Raw genomic sequence first — 18,373 nt, forward strand, 5'->3', positions numbered from 1 at the left:
TTTAATTTACACTTTTTTGTTTTTCATCACAAATTTACACTTTTTACCCAATAATTTTAATATAATAAATAAATAAATAGTTAATATATATCTGATAGCATAAAAACTGATATTTATCTAATTAAATAAAAATTGATATATATCCAATAAAATAGTAACTATCATATATTTATTAAAATATTTTATCATATAAATATAAAATTAATTAATTAAAAATAAATAAAATTTAATGAAAATATATTATGGTTTTAAGAGTAATTTTACTATTATTTTTTATTGAAGTGTTTTTTAGTAATTGTTATGAACCATATAAAAATATAATTTATTATAGGAAAAACATGTAACATTGTCGTATTATAATTGAAATATTTAAGATATCTTTGATCTAAAAATAAGATATCATTTCCAATAGTGTAAAATTAGAATGTAATACACCATGTTTAACAATAAAGCAATTAAAATGATAGTGAAATATTATGATTTTTAATGTTCAAATATCTCTAAGTATGTCACAATTTACAATTTTGATGGACATATTATATTTTGTAATATTCAAATATCGTTAAGCATGTCATAGTAAACAACTTCAATGAACATATTTTTAATAAAATATTTTAACATAAAACTCAAAGTGTTGATACATGGATCAAGTTTTTATTACTCAAATTAGTTTATTACAAGTAAATTTTAAACGATAATAAATTAACATCCAATATCGATAACACTGTAAGCCCCGTGTATTTGACACGGACCTAAAATCTAGTAAAAAAATTAAAAAGAAGTTTGATTTGTTACTTAATAATACTGACTTTTTTTTATTAATTCAATTACTTACTTTACTTAATCGATCACTCACTTAACAGTTAAGAAAACAAACAGATTTGGATGTTCTTATAACACGAGAGTAAGTACATGCGCGTTGCGGTGGTGAGATGGTGGGGGTGATAGGTCATAGAGTGTGATAGCCAAATGCCTTAACCGTATAGGTTCCGTCCTCGGATTTAAAATATTTTCGAAAGTATATCGAAATTTTAAGAACACCCATATAATTTTCTAACTTATCGATGTACGATTTTTGAATGAACTGGAGGAATAAATGAACTATAGAGGAGAGAGAAAAAAAATGATTGGCTTAGATTTGACGAGAGAGAAAGGTTATTATAGTTATTTTAGATAAATATATAATAGATGAGAGAGACATTTTGAGGAATTACTTAAAATCAATATACAAAATTTAAGTTAAATGTTGAAAATCTAAAGCTTTTTTGCTTTATGTTTAGGACAATGATAAATCAACCTAATTGGTATACCTAAAAATCAACCTAATAATAGAATGATGACAAGTGGAAAAATCAAAGGGCAAGATTATGAAAGAAAATAAATAGAATCTACATGTCAAATTTTTAAAGTATTAAGTTGATTTTTAGGCACATAAGTTAGTTGATTAATGATTCCCCTTATGTTTATGATACTAGTCTTAATGCCCGTACGATGTACGGATTGATTATAATTATATGAATCCGTCACTTAATATTTATGATGATTTTGGTTTGTGAAATTTGAACATATGATTGAAAACCTTTAATTGTGTTTTGTTTGAAAGGCTAATACTCCCTCCGTCTCATTTTAGTTGTCATGACCAACTTTGACCGTCAATAACTTTGTTTGTACTATATAGTAGTTGATGAAACTTATACGAATGAAAAATACATTAAAAACCCAATCCATTCATATATTTTATATCAAGTGTTACATGACACAAACAAAGTTATTTACGGTCAAAGTTAGTAAACATGACAACTAAAATGGGACGAAATATGCCTAATAATTTTACTCATACATAAAAACACATTAAAATTTAAATGGTGAATATACGTGATATTAGGGACTGTTTTTGTGTATACATCTATTAGTAATAATGAGTTTTATGATATAAATTAGAAACATAGTTTGAATAGGATTTTTAATTTAGATAAAATTATTATTTTAAACGTTATATTATAGTTATATTCGTATTAGATAAGGATTATTATCACATATTTAAAAAACTAACTAAATTTTAATCTCTATATATAATAAAACAAGATTGTGTTTATAGGTATTTTTAGAAAGTTTTTGATGTGGCAAATCCATATTTTACCTTAAAACTCTTTTTATTTAATTATGATGTCATATATAAATAAAATAAAAATTGCTCTTTTTTACATGTTTAATAAGAATATCAATCATTTATATAAAAATAAAAATAAAAATTCTCTCTTATATAATATTACAAACAAAATGTATTTTTTTTATTTAATTGATTTATTAACTATATAATTATTATGTTAGTAGAATTATTAGATTTATATCAAGTTATAATGTTTTATGAACAAACATTACATAATTTTTTTAATATATTTTATAATTTTTAAATTTTAATTAATATGTCCGGATTAAATCCGGATTAATTAACTAGTTGATAAACTAAATAACATATGTGAGTAAGGATTACGTCTAGATAAGATATAGATACGAGGGAGTGATTGGTCATCATCACCATTTCTTCTCTCCCACCGATCTGAATCTAAATTAAAAAACGATGACGTCATCACCACTAACCCCACCGTCGCCGGAAACAGAAGAACCGCCGACCATAAATCAATCAATAAAATTTGGCACCCCAGAATCAATCTCCCAAATCCAAACCCTAACTGACGTCACCGCAATGCAACGTCATCTTCACGAATGCATAGCATACCAACGAACTCTCGACATCCATCTCGAATCAATCTTAAATCTCCGACCAGATCTCGACAAGCACCTCAACTTCCTCAAAAAATCATCCGACACCCTTGTCCACGTACAATCGGAGTCAGATCACATGTTGTCAAACGTTAATTCTACTTGCATTTTGGCCGATCAGGTGTCGAAAAAGGTACGCGAACTCGATTTAGCTCAATCTCGTGTTAATGAAACTTTGTTAAGAATAGATGCCATAGTGGAAAGGACTAATTGTATTGATGGGGTTATAAAAGCCTTAGAATTTGAGGATTTTGAGAATGCTGCTAGTTACGTAGAGACGTTTTTTAGTATCGAGGCCAAGTATAAAGATTCCGGTTCTGATCAACGAGATAAGATGTTAGGGTATAAGAAAGAGTTGGAGAGTATTGTTAGGAAGAGGTTAGGATTGGGTGTCGAGAAACGTGATCATGAGTCGGTTTTGAGGTTTATTAAGTTGTATTCGCCGTTAGGGTTAGAAGAAGAAGGGTTGCAAGTTTACGTTAGTTATTTGAGAAAGGTGATTAATTTGAGGTCTAAAGTCGAGTTTGAGCAGTTGTGTGAGGGGATGGAAACGGGTCAGGGTGAGGTGAATTTCGTTAAGTGTTTGAATAATTTGTTTAGGGATATTGCGTTGGCGGTTGAAGAGAATGTGGATGTTTTGATGAGTTTGTGTGGGGAAGATGGGATTGTTTATGCGATATGTGAGTTACAAGAGGAGTGTGATTCGAGAGGTAGTTTGATTTTGAAAAAGTATATGGAGTATCGTAAGTTGTCTAAGTTGACGTCTGAGATTAATTCATATAAGAGTGAGTTGATGTCGAATGGGGAGGTGGAGGGGCCAGATCCTAGGAAAATTGAGCTGTATTTGGAGGAGATGTTGTCACTTACACAGTTAGGTGAGGATTATACAGAGTATATGATTTCGAAGATAAAAGGGTTGAGTCGTGTTGATCCAGAATTGGTTCCTAAAGCTACTAAGTCTTTTAGGAGTGGCAATTTTAGTAAAGTTGTTCAAGATATGACGAGTTATTATGTGATTTTGGAAGGGTTTTATATGGTAGAGAATGTTAGGAAGGCAATCAAGATTGACGAGCATGTAATGGATAGTCTTACAACGTCTATGGTTGATGACGTGTTTTATGTTTTACGGAGTAGCTGTCGTAGGTCAATATCGACATCGAATATTAATTCTGTTATTGCAGCGTTGAGTAGTGCTGTGAGTTTGCTTGCTGGCGAGTATAATGATGCTTTGCAGCAGAAAATTAGGGAGCCTAATCGTGAAGGAAAGCTATTTTTGGGTGGTGTCGGGGTTCAGAAAACTGGAATTGATATTGCTACCGCGTTGAATAATATGGATGTGAGCAGTGAGTATGCCCTGAAACTACGACATGAGATTGAAGAGGAATGTGCTGAGGTTAGTACTTATAGTCCAATTCTACATGTTCATTATTATTTTGCGTGTTTCATATGGTCTATTGTTGTGAAAGTATAACTTTTGGTTTGATTTTTGCACCTTAAAAGTTAGTGTACAAAATATAGGTCCCAGTGTGCTCTATTGGTTTGCTTGATGCACTTCTACGTAGTATGCTTTATGTGGTATTCATGTTGATCATTTTCTATTTGCCTTTGGTGAACGGTGCTTTAGTGCAAGAAGTACACTACCACATGGTTCCTTGGTTGAATGGCGTGGAGTTTTGTTTTGATATATGTAGAGGCCATTTGGCCACCTGGCACATGATTACATGATGCTTTCTCAAAGCCTTCCTTGCAAAGACAATATTTATACATTTGAATTGGAATTCGGAAACATGTATATGATTTTGTATGTATGGTGGACATCATTAGTTAAGTGATATAAATCGTGCACAACCCTTGTGTTTTTTATGAGTTGAACTGCTGAATTGTGGTTGATTTGGTTATAACTATAATAGTCCATGGTTATGCACTCGTTTTAGCTATACATATCAAAATGACGAAGCTTAGATGGTTGTTGTCTGCATACTTCGTTTGTTTGCTTGCCCTCTCGAAGAAATGGCGTGCAGACACATGTATTAGTAATTGTAGTTAATAGGCATTTGAACTTCTTGATGTAAGCTGGATGCATCGTTATGTTTTAGGATTGTTTTTTGTTTTTTTTTTCCCTTTTATATTGGCCATCTGTTTTTCTACATGTTAACGTTGCAATAAAAAACAGTATCACAATAAAAAGGTCGGTCTTTGAGTAATTGACAAAATTACCTTTGTCTGATCAGAAGGTCTTGTGTCTGACTTACATAGAAAATGTCAATGTGCAAGGGAAAGACTGTTCACACAGACTTCCCTTGCCAACTTTAAGAAAGTCATAGAAGAGTGTTAGTGCATATCAAGAGAAGTGGCAAGTTGTGAGTTGGGTGGAGTGTGTTATGAGTCAAATGTGTAACTTACTGTTCACACAATCTGATCATTTGTATAAATCTTGGCTTGTCAAAAGTGATAAAAAGTTCTACTCTTTTAGTAATTGTTATTGTTAGTTTTTGGATAGAATGGTCTGGGCTCCTTTATGAACTAACGCTACATTTTGGATGACATTCTTCCCATTTTGCTTGTTTCCTTTATAACCATTTCTGTTGTATTATCTTTTTGACCCATCAAAACTAAGACAATCTGGGTGACCCGTTCATAAGAAATCACATTAACACTGCCACCTCTATTTACCAATGTCATTCTTTTTAAATTAGTCTCAATGGGGTGTTTGTTGAGTAAACATGATCTAACAATATTGGTTCTATCAGGTATTTCCTGCTCCTGCTGATAGGGAAAGGATCAAGTCATGTCTATCTGAGTTGGGAGAGATGAGCAACGCCTTTAAGAAAGCCTTAGTTGCTGGTTTAGAGCAGCTTGTAGGTACAGTCACACACCGAATCCGACCCGTGTTGGACAGTGTTGCAACCGTTAGTTACGAGCTCTCAGAAGCTGAATATGCAGAAAACGAGGTAAACGATCCATGGGTCCAGAGACTTCTTCATGCTGTCGAGACTAACTCAGGATGGCTCCAGTCTTTAATGACTTCCAACAACTATGACTCGTTTGTTCATTTGGTGATCGACTTTATTGTAAAAAGGCTTGAACTTATTATGATGCAAAAAAGATTTAGTCAGCTTGGAGGTCTGCAGCTAGACCGAGATGTGAGGGTTCTGGTTAGCCATTTCTCAGGCATGACCCAAAGGACTGTCAGGGATAAGTTTGCCAGGTTAACCCAAATGGCGACGATACTTAACTTGGAGAAGGTGTCTGAGATTTTGGATTTTTGGGGTGAAAATTCGGGACCCATGACTTGGAGACTTACCCCGGCTGAAGTTAGGAGAGTGTTGGGTATGAGGGTTGATTTTAAACCTGAAGCCATAGCAGCTCTTAAATTGTGAAGTTAGGAGAGTTTTGTATCGGTTTATTTATATCTGAAAGCTACATCACTGCTCTACTATATGAGAAGTCCATATGTTCTTTAAGAACCGTTGTGCTTAATTCTTTGTTTCACAACAACTATACTTTCATGAATATATATCATGAAAAGTTACAGTATAAAACTTTTTTCTGCTTCCGTGTTTACTTGTTTTTCTTGAAATTCCGTATATGTGCTGAAAGTTATTCGTCTAAAAATATAGTCAATATGAAGGTTGCTCAAACCAGACATCATATCTACTCCGTTTCTGGATATTTGGTAACAGCGGATCAAATTTTTTTTGGTACACTTTCAGGGAGGAATAAAATTTTCATTGAAAGCTTGCAATTGATGGCTCTATGCAAAAGATTGACGATTCATTTTAATAGAGTTTATGCGTTTTGAGGTGTGAATGTTTAGTTTTTCTTGGGTTTGTGAATATTACAATTTTTATCGTGCGAAGACAATTTTTCTGAGAAGAGAGATGATGTATATGATTATTAGGACCATATTTATATAAAATCATTTTCTAAAATAATAACAGCCAATATTGCTAGGTTACATATCTACAACTTTCTCAGGATTAGAGATAATTGTCTATATTCTAGCAGTATGTGCAACAATGTGGCTCAACATCAGTCGCCATCAGTGCAACTGTGCAAGTTTCTTTTGGCGAGGCACTTTTGAAGAGTGTCTCCTCCGCCACCTGATTGTGGTGAAACTGTTCTTCTAGAAATTCTGACTACATAACTCATTTTTGTTGCCCTAAAGCTGGTCACAAGCCTCAACAGCTCTTATCCTTGCCCCCATTTCCATCGCACCCTCTACCTCAAAAGAATGCATCTCCAAATTCCCATGTCACCGCCATTAGCTGGATGAAGTATTACTTTTCTAACGTAGACAGTTCTGTGATACAGTCACACTTTAAAGGTAGATCTTATTCAAAAACTTTCTAAAGTAGATCTTATAACTTCGCAATGTTTTTTTGTATTTTATCATGCTGTAAGTTTGTTTTGTTAATCACTTCATTTTGAAACTTCAGGACTCTGCTCTACTTGTTTTCAACAAGCCACCAAAGGTGCCGCTAAAGGTTGGCCACCAAGCTCAATTTTTTCGTTATTAGATAATGTTTTATGCTATTTATCTTACAGTTTATTATGTTTAGGGGAATATGGCTGCATAACAGGATGCCCTGGCAGCTGCAGCGTTATAGTTACGATTACGACGAAGGTCCGAAACTGGTGATCGTTTTCTAACTGGTTACTCTCTACTTTTGCCCTCTAAAGGGTTGTGGCGATATGTAAGAATGCTATGATTTCACTTCTACTGGTCTCCTAAATGCCATCTTAAAAGTGACCAAAACCCTTTTGGCCCGTTATCCAATCCGCCTGTTTGGCACATTTGTACTTCATTCAATACAATTATTTATGATTTGTAAAATGCAACTAGAAATGGACACCATACGTTAATGGGTCAACCTGACTCGTTTGACATGGACTTAATAAGACCCAATTTATCCTCGTGATGATAGCCTAGTGGTGAAGGAAATGCAATATGAAAGCGGAGGACATGGGTTTAATTCCCAGCCCCGTGTCCCTTTTATCATAGTAATATCTGATTTACTTCTCCTTGCTGGCTGTGAGACCTTTTAGGGGAGCCATAATGGGTCGGTAATCCATAATATTGGCCGGTGTCGACCCAACCCTCCACATTATTCACCCACTATAGGCGAAATCCCCCTCCTTTTGGTGTGACTCCTTTGTAGGTGCATCGTCTTGATAAAGAAAACAGTGGGATTATTCTCCTGGACAGATCGAAAGAGAGCATCTCCCATCTTCATTGCTTGTTCAGTGACATCAATAGGACAAAATCTTCAAATAAGGTATGCATTGACTTTTAGACATAATAATCTCAGAGCTTATTGTGCTAATCTTGTTCATCATAACTTTAGACATGAAATGATACATGTGAAGATAATTACCAAAGGTATTGGGCACTTGTCATATGAACCCCAAAGGAAAAGGAGGGTTTAATTCATGCCCCTCTCAAAGGTTATCATCAGTTATCATTTTCATACATCTTTTGATTATCATCGATGAAAAAAAAGATGTGAGTTTGACTACTTGTGCAAATTAATAAATTATGCTTAATGATGGGAAAGCAAAAAGGGTGATGTTTTGGGTACAAATTATGCTTAATGATGGGAAAGCAAAAAGGGTGATGTTGGCTTCATAGCTAATGGTTCTGGTTTAGAATATTGAGTGCTTGGTCCTATAATAATTGGTGGTTCATGGCTTGAGTTAAGCACACTCACAAACCAAACGCATTATGTACTTGACTACTTGTGCACTTTTTTTTTTTTCTAAGATTTTATTGTTTTGCTAAATGAAGCCATAAAGACTTTCGTTAAGAACCATTAAATAGTCGTACACATATCATAAAATTTAGGGGTTGAATTTTTGATATGAAAATGTACAAATTATTTATAAACGTTAAGTAAAGCACCGAGGGTTTCATTTAACATTTTTCATTTTTCAAGACTTGAATATCTTAATGATTCACACTTTAACCATCTATTGGTTGATGTCTAATACCGATAAACCAATACCCTATTGGTAATGGTATTACATACAGTAATGATTATTATACGTGCTTCTTTTGTTTGAACTTGTATATTCTAATAAATAAGAACTTGTATATTCTAATAAATAGATGTTTAAGTGATTGATTATTTCAATTAAGTGTCTCAAATTAGATTTAAAGAAGCGTAAATAACAATTTAAAAAATAAAAAAAAAAGAAAAAGAAAAAGAAAATAAACTGGTAATTGGTGAAAGAATTTAGTTTATTAAGTGTCTCCACCAAAATTGATCAATATGTCAAACATTGAAACCCTAAAAGAAAAAGAAGATGATGAAATCAATCAATTAGCCCAATTAATTTCAATCCCATCTGAAATAGTACAAGAAATCCTTTCAAGACTTCCCGTCAATCCCATACTCCAATTCAGATCAGTTTCAAAATTTAGATATCAAAAAAGTCACCAATTTGGAAGATGCCCTCCACCTGTTTGATCAAATGACTGAGAGAAGGCCTCTTCCTTGTGTTGTGAAATTCAATCAGTTGTTGAATTCCATAACCAAAATGAAACATTTTTCACATTCCATTCATCTCTTCAACCATATGTTTCAAATTGGTGTTCCTGTTTGTGAATATTTCCATCAAGCTCTTAGAGTATACGAACCTCTTCATTTGGCTAATTTGTGCAAAGAAGACCTTGTGAAGTTAAACAATACTGAGATGATATCCATGGGATGTTATTCAAGACTAGTTCAACAATATAAATATATGGTGAAGTATTTGTTGAAGCATAAGATGTATGCTAGATACTGAAGATTGTTGAAGATTATAGACACCGCTGAAGATTCTGAAGACGTCTGAAGATTTCAAGATGCTGATGTCAAGTGGGAGTTTGTTGGTGCATTTCCTAGTGACGACAGTGTCGAGAATGTAGTTTTATTTATGTAATAAAGTCAAACATTAAGTTCTTGTATGTAATAAGTTAAGCTAGGATTGCTCAAACTAGTGACAACAACATCCGAGAAATGTAGTTTTTATGATTCAAGCTATTTAAAGAGATGGTCTTTCAAAAACGATGTCATCACGTACACCTTTTTGATTTTCCTGGTCTATGTAAGCTAAGTCACTGGGTAAGACGGAAGATGCAGAGAGTGTCATCATCATCATGGTTGAGAAGGTAAGTGGCCAAACATAATGACTTACAACTCACTTATAGATGGTTACTGTTTGCGAAGTGAGATGACCAAAGCAAAGACAGTTTTTGATGCTATGGTGCTTAAAGGTATCCTCCCTTTGTACCATGATTGTCGATGCTGATTAAATAGCATCGCTGATTAGGAAACTATTACTGTTGTGCTTTAGATAGCGGTTGTAACTATGGATTTGAATCAAGTTTGATTAGTGGTACATTTACATTTTGGATGACATTCTTCCCATTTTGCTTGTTTCCTTTCTAGCCATTTCTGTTATGTTATCTTTTTGACCCATTAAAACTAAAGCATAATCTGGGTGTGACCCATTCATAAGTAATCACGTTAATCTGTCACCTCTATTTACCAATGTATCCTTTTTAAACTAGTCTCAAGGGTTTTATTGTTGATTAAACATGATCTAACAATAGTGGTTCTATCAGGTATATCCTGCTCCAGCTGATAGACAAAGGATCAAGTCATGTCTATCGGGGTTGGGAGAATTGAACAATGCCTTTAAGAAAGCCTTAGTTGCTAGTTTAGAGCAGCTTGTAGGTACAGTCACACACTGAATGCGACCCGTGTTAGACAGTGTTGCAACTGTTAGTTACGAGCTCGGAAGCTGAATATGCAGAAAACGAGGTAAACGATCCATGGGTCCAGACACTTCTTCGTCCTGTCGAGACCACCTCTGGATGGCTCCAGCCTCCAATGACTGCCAACTACTATGACTCGTTTGTTCATTTGGTGATCGACTTTATTGTAAAAAGGCTTGAACTTATTATGATGCAAAAAAGATTTAGTCAGCTTGGAGGCCTGCAGCTAGACCGAGATGTGAGGGTTCTGGTTAGCCATTTCTCAGGCATGACCCAAAGGACTGTCAGGGATAAGTTTGCCAGGTTAACCGAAATGGCGACGATACTTAACTTGGAGAAGGTGTCTGAGATTTTGGATTTCTGGGGTGAAATTTTGGGACCCAGGACTTGGAGACTTACCCCGGCTGAAGTTAGGAGAGTGTTGGGTATGAGGGTTGATTTTAAACCAGAAGCCATAGCAGCTCTTAAATTGTGAAGTTAGAAGAGTTTTGTATTGGTTTATTTATATCTGAAAGCTACATCACTGCTCTACTATATGAAAAGTCTATATGTTCATTAACAACCGTTGTACTTAATTCTTTGTTTCTTAACAACTATACTTTCATGAACATATATATCATGAAAAGGTACAGTATAAAACTTTTTTCTGCTTCTTTGTTTACTTGTTTTTCCTGATTGACCGCATATGTGCTGAAAGTTATATTCGTGCAAAAATATAGTCAATATGAAGGTTACTCAAAGTCTCAAACTAGACATCATATTTACTTCGTTTCAGATTTTTGGTAACAGTAGATCAAATCTTTTTTGGTAAACTCCGGCAGGAATAAAAATTCCATTGAAAGCTTGCAATTGATGGCTCTTGGCAAAATATTGACGATTCATTTTGATACAATCTGTTGGAACTTAATAACATTTGTGATTTCCCATAGTTTGCGCCCTTAAATAATCCAAATAAATGTCATTCCTACCCCATTTTCAATTTACTAAAGAGAGACCTAGTACCTTTCTATCACACACTATCCAACTTTCAATCATTGCTGTAAATTCTACCTTTTGTTCTTCGAAAAATTCGCAAAACATAACTAGCTCATCTGTGTTTCCCTAAAGCTGGTCACAAGCCTCAACAGCTCTAATCCTTGCCCCCATTTCCATCGCACCCTCTACCTGGAAAGAATGCATCTCCAAATTCCCATGTCACTGCCAGATGAAGTATTACTTTACTGAAGTAGACAGTTCCGTGATCCAGTCACACTTTAAAGGTAGATCTTATTCAAAAACTTGTGAAAAAGGTGGACCTTATTCAAGTTTATAACATTGCAATATTTTGTAGTTCATCATGCTGTAAGTTTATTTTGTTGATCACTTCATTCTGAACCTTCAGGACTCTGCTCTACTTCTTAACAAGCCACCAAAGGTGCCGCTAAAGGTTGGCCACTAAGCTCAAACTTTTTATAATTAGATAATGTTTTATGCTATTTTTTCTTACAGTTTATTATGTTTAGGTGAATATGGCTGCTCATAACAGGACGCCCTATCAGCTGCAGCGTTATAGTTATGATTACGACGAGTGTCCGAAACTGGTGATCATTCTCTAATTGGTAACTGCTCTACTCTTGCCCTCTAAAGGGTTGTGGCAATTTGTGAGAATGCTATGATTTTACTTCTATTGGCGTCGTAAATGCAATCATAAAAGTGACCAGAACCCTTTTGGCCTGTTATCCAGTCCGCCTGTTTGGCACATCTGTACCTTATTCAATACAATTATTTATGATTTGTAAAATGCAACTGGAAATGGACATCATATGTTAGTGGGTCAACCTGATCCATTTGACATGGACTTAATATTACCTAATTTATACTCGTGACGATAGTGTAGTGGTGGCGGAAATGCAATATGAAAGCAGAGGTCAGGGGCTAATTCCGAGCCCCATGTCCCTTATAGTGATATCTGATTTACATCTCCTTGTGGCTATGGGACCTGTTAGTGAGGAGCCATAATGAGTCGTTAAATCATAATATTGGCCTATGTCGACCCAAACCAATATGGCGTGTTACCAAACCCTCCACTTTAATCACCCCCTCCTTAGTAGGTGCATCGTTTTGATAAAGAAAGCAGTGAGATTCTTCACATGGGCAGATCAAAAGAGAGCATCTCTCATCTTCATTGGTTGTTGAGTGACATCAATAGGAGAAAATCTTCACATAAGGTATGCATTGACTTTTAGATATAATAATTTCGGAGCTTATTATGCTAATGTTGTTCATCATAACTTTAGGCATGGAATGATACATGTGAAGATATACTTACCAAAGGTATTGGGCACTTATCATAGGAACCCCAAAGGAAAAGGAGGGTTTAATTTGTGCCCCTCTATCAAAGGTTATCATCAATTATCATTTTCATACATTTTTTGATTATTATGGATGAAAAAAAACTATGTTTATTCTCTGTTATGCCTGTAATCGGTTACAGGTTATGCTTAATGGTAGGAAAGCAGAAAGGCCGATGTCATAGAATACGAGTGCTTTGTCTTACAATAAGTGGTGGTTATGGTTTGAGTTACGTACACTTACAAACCATACGCATGAGGTACGTGTGCACTCTTTTTTTTTTTTTGCCTAAGATTCTAATATCTTAATTTTTCTCCTTTCCTAAAGGCCTCAATTGATACTTGAACTACCTCTTGGTTGATGTCTAAAAGCGATAGAACAAAACCTTGTCGGTAATGGACTAATGGTATTACAAGATAGTTATTATACTTGCTTTCTTTTGTTTGAACTTGTATAATCTAGTAATCAAATGTTGGAGTGTTTAATTATTTCAACTAAGTGTCTCAAATTAGGTTTAAAGAGGCGTAAATAGGCAAATCTTATTTGATTAAAACAAATATGAATAATCAGTGTCATAATTTAACCGCTACTCCAGTTCCGTGTACACTGTGCTGAAGCTCATTGTACGTCGATCGTGGGTGGCTACAAGTATGGCTAGTTTGTTCACAGTAGGGTTGGACGGTCAAAAGGGACGCGTACTATCAAAAGTTCCGTTCCAGCATTTTGCAAGGGTAATTGTTAAAAAAAGTTAATTAATCAAGGGCACAAGAGTAATATTCATAAAATAAAAATATCTCCCCTATAAATTTAAAAATATCGGCTGGCTCTTCTGCCCCAAAATTTATCAATATGTCAAACATGAAAACCCTAAAACAAAGAGAAGAAAAAGATGACAAAATCAATCAATTAGCCCAATTAATTTCAATCCCAACGGAAATAGTCCAAGAAATCCTTTCAAAACTCCCCGTCAAATCCATACTTCAATTCAGATCAGTTTCTAAATCTAGTTATTCAAAAAATTACAAATTTGGAAGATGCCCTCCACCTGTTCGATGAAATGACTGAGAGAGGGCCTCTTCCTTGTGTTATGAAATTCAATCAGTTGTTGAATTCCATAACCAAAATGAAACATTTTTCACATTCCATTCATCTCTTCAACCATATTTGCTTTCAAGCTATTCAAAGAGATGGTCTTTCAAAAGCGGATGTCGTCACATACACCTCTTTGATTTCTGGTCTATGTAAATCAAGTCGTTGAGGATGACGTCAGCTTCGATGGTAGGGATCTGGAAGGTTTCGGAGAGAATTTGATGATTCGTTTGATGATGATGTCGCGTATTGTTTGGGTTGGTGGCCAAACCCTCAATGAGTTTGTTCTGATCACTAAGATGCTAAAAGAAATGGATATTTATAGGATTTGTACACCTTTAACATATTAGGTAATTCATTATGACAAGAAGGTAAGACGGAAGAGGCAGAGAGTGTTATCAACAACATGGTTGTCGTTATTGATTAAATAGCATTTTTTTCAGTGCTGATTAGCAAACTATTATTGTATTTTTGTGCTTTAGATAGCAGTTGTAACAATGAATTTGAATCAAGTTTGATTAGTGGTACATTTACATTTTGGATGACATTCTTCCCATTTTGCTTGTTTCCTTCATAGCCATTTATTATGTTGTGTTATCTTTTTGACCCATTAAAACTAAAGCATAATCTGGGTGACCCATTCATAAGTAATCACGTTAATACTGCCACCTCTATTTACCAAATGTTATTTTTTTTAAACTAGTCTCAAGGGGGTATTGTTGATTAAACATGATCCAACAATAATGGTTTTATCACGTATTTCCTGCTCCCGTGATAGAGAAAGAATCAAGTCATGTCTATCTAAATTGGGAGAGTTGAGCAATGCCTTTAAGAAAGCCTTAGTTGCTAGTTTAGAGCAGCTTGTAGGTACAGTCACACACCGAATCAGACCCGTGTTAGACAGTGTTGCAACCGTTAGTTACTAGCTCTTAGAAGTTGAATATGCAGAAAACGAGGTAAACGATCCATGGGTCCAGAGACTTCTTCATGCTGTCGAGACCAACTCTGGATGGTTTCAGCCTCTAATGACTGCCAAGTGCCAACAACTATGACTCTTTTGTTCATTTGGTGATTGACAACTTATTATGATGTAAAAAGGAGTTAGCCAGCTTGGAGGTCTGCATCTAGACCGAGACGTGAGGGATCAATCTGGTTACTTTACCTGGAGAAGGTGTCTGAGATTTTGGATTGGGGTGAAAATTCAGGACCCATGATTTGGAGACTTACCCCGGCTGAAGTCAGGAGTTTTGGATATGAGGGTTGATTTTAAACCAGAAGCCATAGCAACTCTTAAATTGTGAAGTTAGGAGAGTTTTGTGTTGGTTTATTTATATCTGAAAGCTACGTTACTGCTCTACTATGTGAAAAGTCCATATGTTCATTAAGAACCGTTGTGCTTAATTCTTTGTTTCTTAACAACTAGACTTTCATGAATATATATATATCATGAAAAGTTAGAGTATAAAACTTTTTTCTGCTTGCGTGTTTACTTGTTTTTCCTGAATTTCCGTATATGTACTGAAAGCTATATTCGTGCAAAATATAGTCAATATGAATTACTGAAACAAGACATCATATTTACTCCGTTTCTGGATTTTGGGTAATGGTCGATTAAATCTCTTTTGGTACACTTTTAGGCAGGAATAAAAATTTCATTGAAAGCTTGCAATTGATGGCTCTTCGCAAAAGATTGACGATTCATTTTGATAGAGTCTATGCGTTTTGAGGTGTGAATATGCTGATATTATTTAAACTTGCTAACATTTGTGATTTCCCATAGTTTGCACCCTTAATCATAATCCAAATAAATTCCATTCCTAACCCATCTTCATTTACTAAGAGAGACCTAGGTCCTTTCTAACTTACACTATCCAACTTTCAATAATTGCTGTCAATTCTACATTTTGTTGCATTACTTCTATATATTTACATAAAGTATATGAATATTTAGTTTTTCCCGGGTTTGTGATGAATATTTCAATTTTTATCACCATATTTTAAAGTTATATGATCATTAGGGCCATATTTTAAATTTATGTAAAATAGTTTTCTGAAAAATACTTTTTACGGCCAATATTGCTAGTTTACATATCTAGAACTTTCCCGGGATTCGAGATAATTTTATGTCTATATTTAGGCAGTATGTTATGTGGCTCAATATCAGTCGCCATCAGTGCAAGTTTCTTCTGGTGAGGCACTTTTCCAGAGTGTCTCCCCGGCTACCTGATTGTGGTGAAGCTGTTCTTCGAGTTTCTAACAGCATAACTCATCTGTGTTGTCCTGAAGCTAGTCACAAGCCCCGACAGCTCTTATCCTTGCCCCCATTTCCATCGTACCCTCTACCTGGAAAGAATGCATCTCCAAATTCCCATGTCACCGCCATTAGCTGGAAGAAGTATTAATTTCCTGATCTTGACAGTTCTGTGATCCCGTCACACTTCAAAGGAAAAGTTATTGGGCACTTGTCATCGGAACCCCAAAGGAAAAGGAAGGTTTAATTTGTGCCCCTCTCTCAAAGGTTATTATCAATTATCATTTTCATACATCTTTTGATTATCATTGATGAAAAAAAATATGTGAATTCTCTACTGTAATTGATAATAAGTTATGCTTAAAGGTGGGAAAGCAGAATGGGTAATGTTGGCTTAATAGCTTATGGTTCTGGTTTAGAAGCTTCCCAGGAGGCTGTCACATAATACCAAGTGCTTGGTCCTACAATATGTGGTGGTTCATGGCATGAGTTACATACACTTACAAACCACACGCATCAGGTACGTGTGCACTCTTTTTTTTTTGCCTAAGATTTTAATATCTTAATTTTTCTCCTTTCTCTCAACTGATACTTGAACCACCTCTTGGTTGATGTCTAATACTGACAGACCAAAACCCTATTGGTAATGGTATTACAAGATGGTTATTATATGTGCATTTTTTTTTTGTCTAAACTTATATAATCTAATAAATTATGTTCGAGTGTTTAATTATTTCAACCAAGTGTCTCAAATCTCAAGTTATGTTTAAAGAAGGGTAAATAGGCAATCTTATTTGATAAAATCAAATATGAATAGTGTCATAATTTCACCTCCACCATAGTTCCGTGTACACAGTGCTGAAACTCTTGGTACACCAATTGTGGGTGGCTACAAGTATGGCTAGTTTGTTCATAGCAGATGGAAGGAAATGCTAAAGGCTGATTACGAGCCAATAAGTGAAGAACCGTATAAGATGAAAAGGCCAGCAGGACTGGACGTTTAGAAGGGAGGTGTACTATCTAAAGTTCCATTGCTACATTTGCATTGTAGAGAGCTTGTAATTCATAATGTAGCTAAACATTTTGAGGTCTAGAAGACAACAAACTCTAAAAGCTAAGATAAAACCCATAACCTAAAACTCAGTTTATTGTTAGCAATATTCTGACTCACCATACTAAACCATTTTTATTATTAACTTCCACAACAAACTCTCAGTTTATTAGTATGTATCTTAATTAATTTTTTTAATTTTTTTTTTACATCCTAATTTCTATTTTTTTAAAATCAGATTATATCAAATTATAAAAACATAATATAATAAAGTAAATAACATTCATCTCTCTATATAACTAAGACAGGATATAAAAAAAATCCTATGTGGCATTATCCTTTATTTGACATCTAGGATTTTTTCTTACTTGTCATTTTTTTGATAGTTTGTGTTTTTTATTGCCATAAATAACTACTAATAGAATAATAATATTAAAAATAATATATAATCTCTTAATTATAAAACACATTAAATTCTAAAATCCTCTCATGTATGTATATATACAGCAAAGAGCAAATATACGAATGGTATGTACATCAAATATAATAAACTTTTAATTAATGATAACTTTTAATTAATGTATATATATATAATTATCACATCTTTATCTTTTTATTTTATATAAATTAAAATGAATAAATTTTTATAAACTAAACGTATTTAATGATAACATCTTTAGGTTTTTTCTTAAGTTAATTAAAATGAATAACTTTTCAATAATTATCATAAGAATCGATGATAATATTAATTATTATTAGTAAGCTTTTGTTTCATCATTAGTATATTTTTTAAATTTTATTTGATAATAAATTTTTTATTTGTTGTAGCCTTTACATAAAAAAAAAAGTCAAATGACAATTATTTATGTAATAATTAGATTTTTTGAATTTTCATCATATAGCCATCTTATACATCTCTTGTTTATAAATTTGTGCTTTTGAGGCATTTAGAATTTAACTACAACTGCCTACATTATAATATTATAGTTTTATACTTTAAAAGATGCATTATTTAAGTTAAAAGAATTTTTCGATAACAATTATTTACCATGCAACAAATAAGCTTAATTTAATTAATTATAAAAGCATATTAGATAAGAACACA

General features: G+C 33.9%; 1 protein-coding gene, 1 long non-coding RNA gene and 1 pseudogene across 2 annotated transcripts; all 3 read left to right on the forward strand.

The window, feature by feature from the left end:
* The first annotated feature begins 2,533 nt into the window (after positions 1–2,533).
* LOC122596721 (conserved oligomeric Golgi complex subunit 4) lies at positions 2,534–6,348 on the forward strand. Its single transcript, XM_043769346.1, has 2 exons — positions 2,534–4,177; positions 5,535–6,348. The coding sequence occupies exons 1-2, from the start codon at positions 2,582–2,584 to the stop codon at positions 6,162–6,164; spliced, it is 2,226 nt and encodes a 741-aa protein (XP_043625281.1). The 5' UTR covers positions 2,534–2,581; the 3' UTR covers positions 6,165–6,348.
* A 708-nt stretch (positions 6,349–7,056) lies between these two features.
* On the forward strand, positions 7,057–17,341 carry LOC122597197 (annotated as a pseudogene).
* Positions 9,040–11,185, forward strand: LOC122596723. The gene is made up of 2 exons (XR_006323369.1): positions 9,040–10,042; positions 10,394–11,185. It is a non-coding gene; the product is annotated as an uncharacterized LOC122596723 (long non-coding RNA).
* Positions 17,342–18,373: the final 1,032 nt, after the last annotated feature.

The sequence above is a fragment of the Erigeron canadensis genome, chromosome 4 (assembly GCF_010389155.1).
Source record: "Erigeron canadensis isolate Cc75 chromosome 4, C_canadensis_v1, whole genome shotgun sequence".
Lineage (NCBI taxonomy): Eukaryota > Viridiplantae > Streptophyta > Magnoliopsida > Asterales > Asteraceae > Erigeron > Erigeron canadensis.

Bases quoted from the DNA above. Each gene is read 5' to 3' on its own strand.
- LOC122596721 (XM_043769346.1), top strand. From the start codon at position 2,582: ATGACGTCATCACCACTAACCCCACCGTCGCCGGAAACAGAAGAACCG. The intron at 4,178-5,534 runs GTTAGTACTTAT...TGGTTCTATCAG, and splicing joins TTGAAGAGGAATGTGCTGAG to GTATTTCCTGCTCCTGCTGA.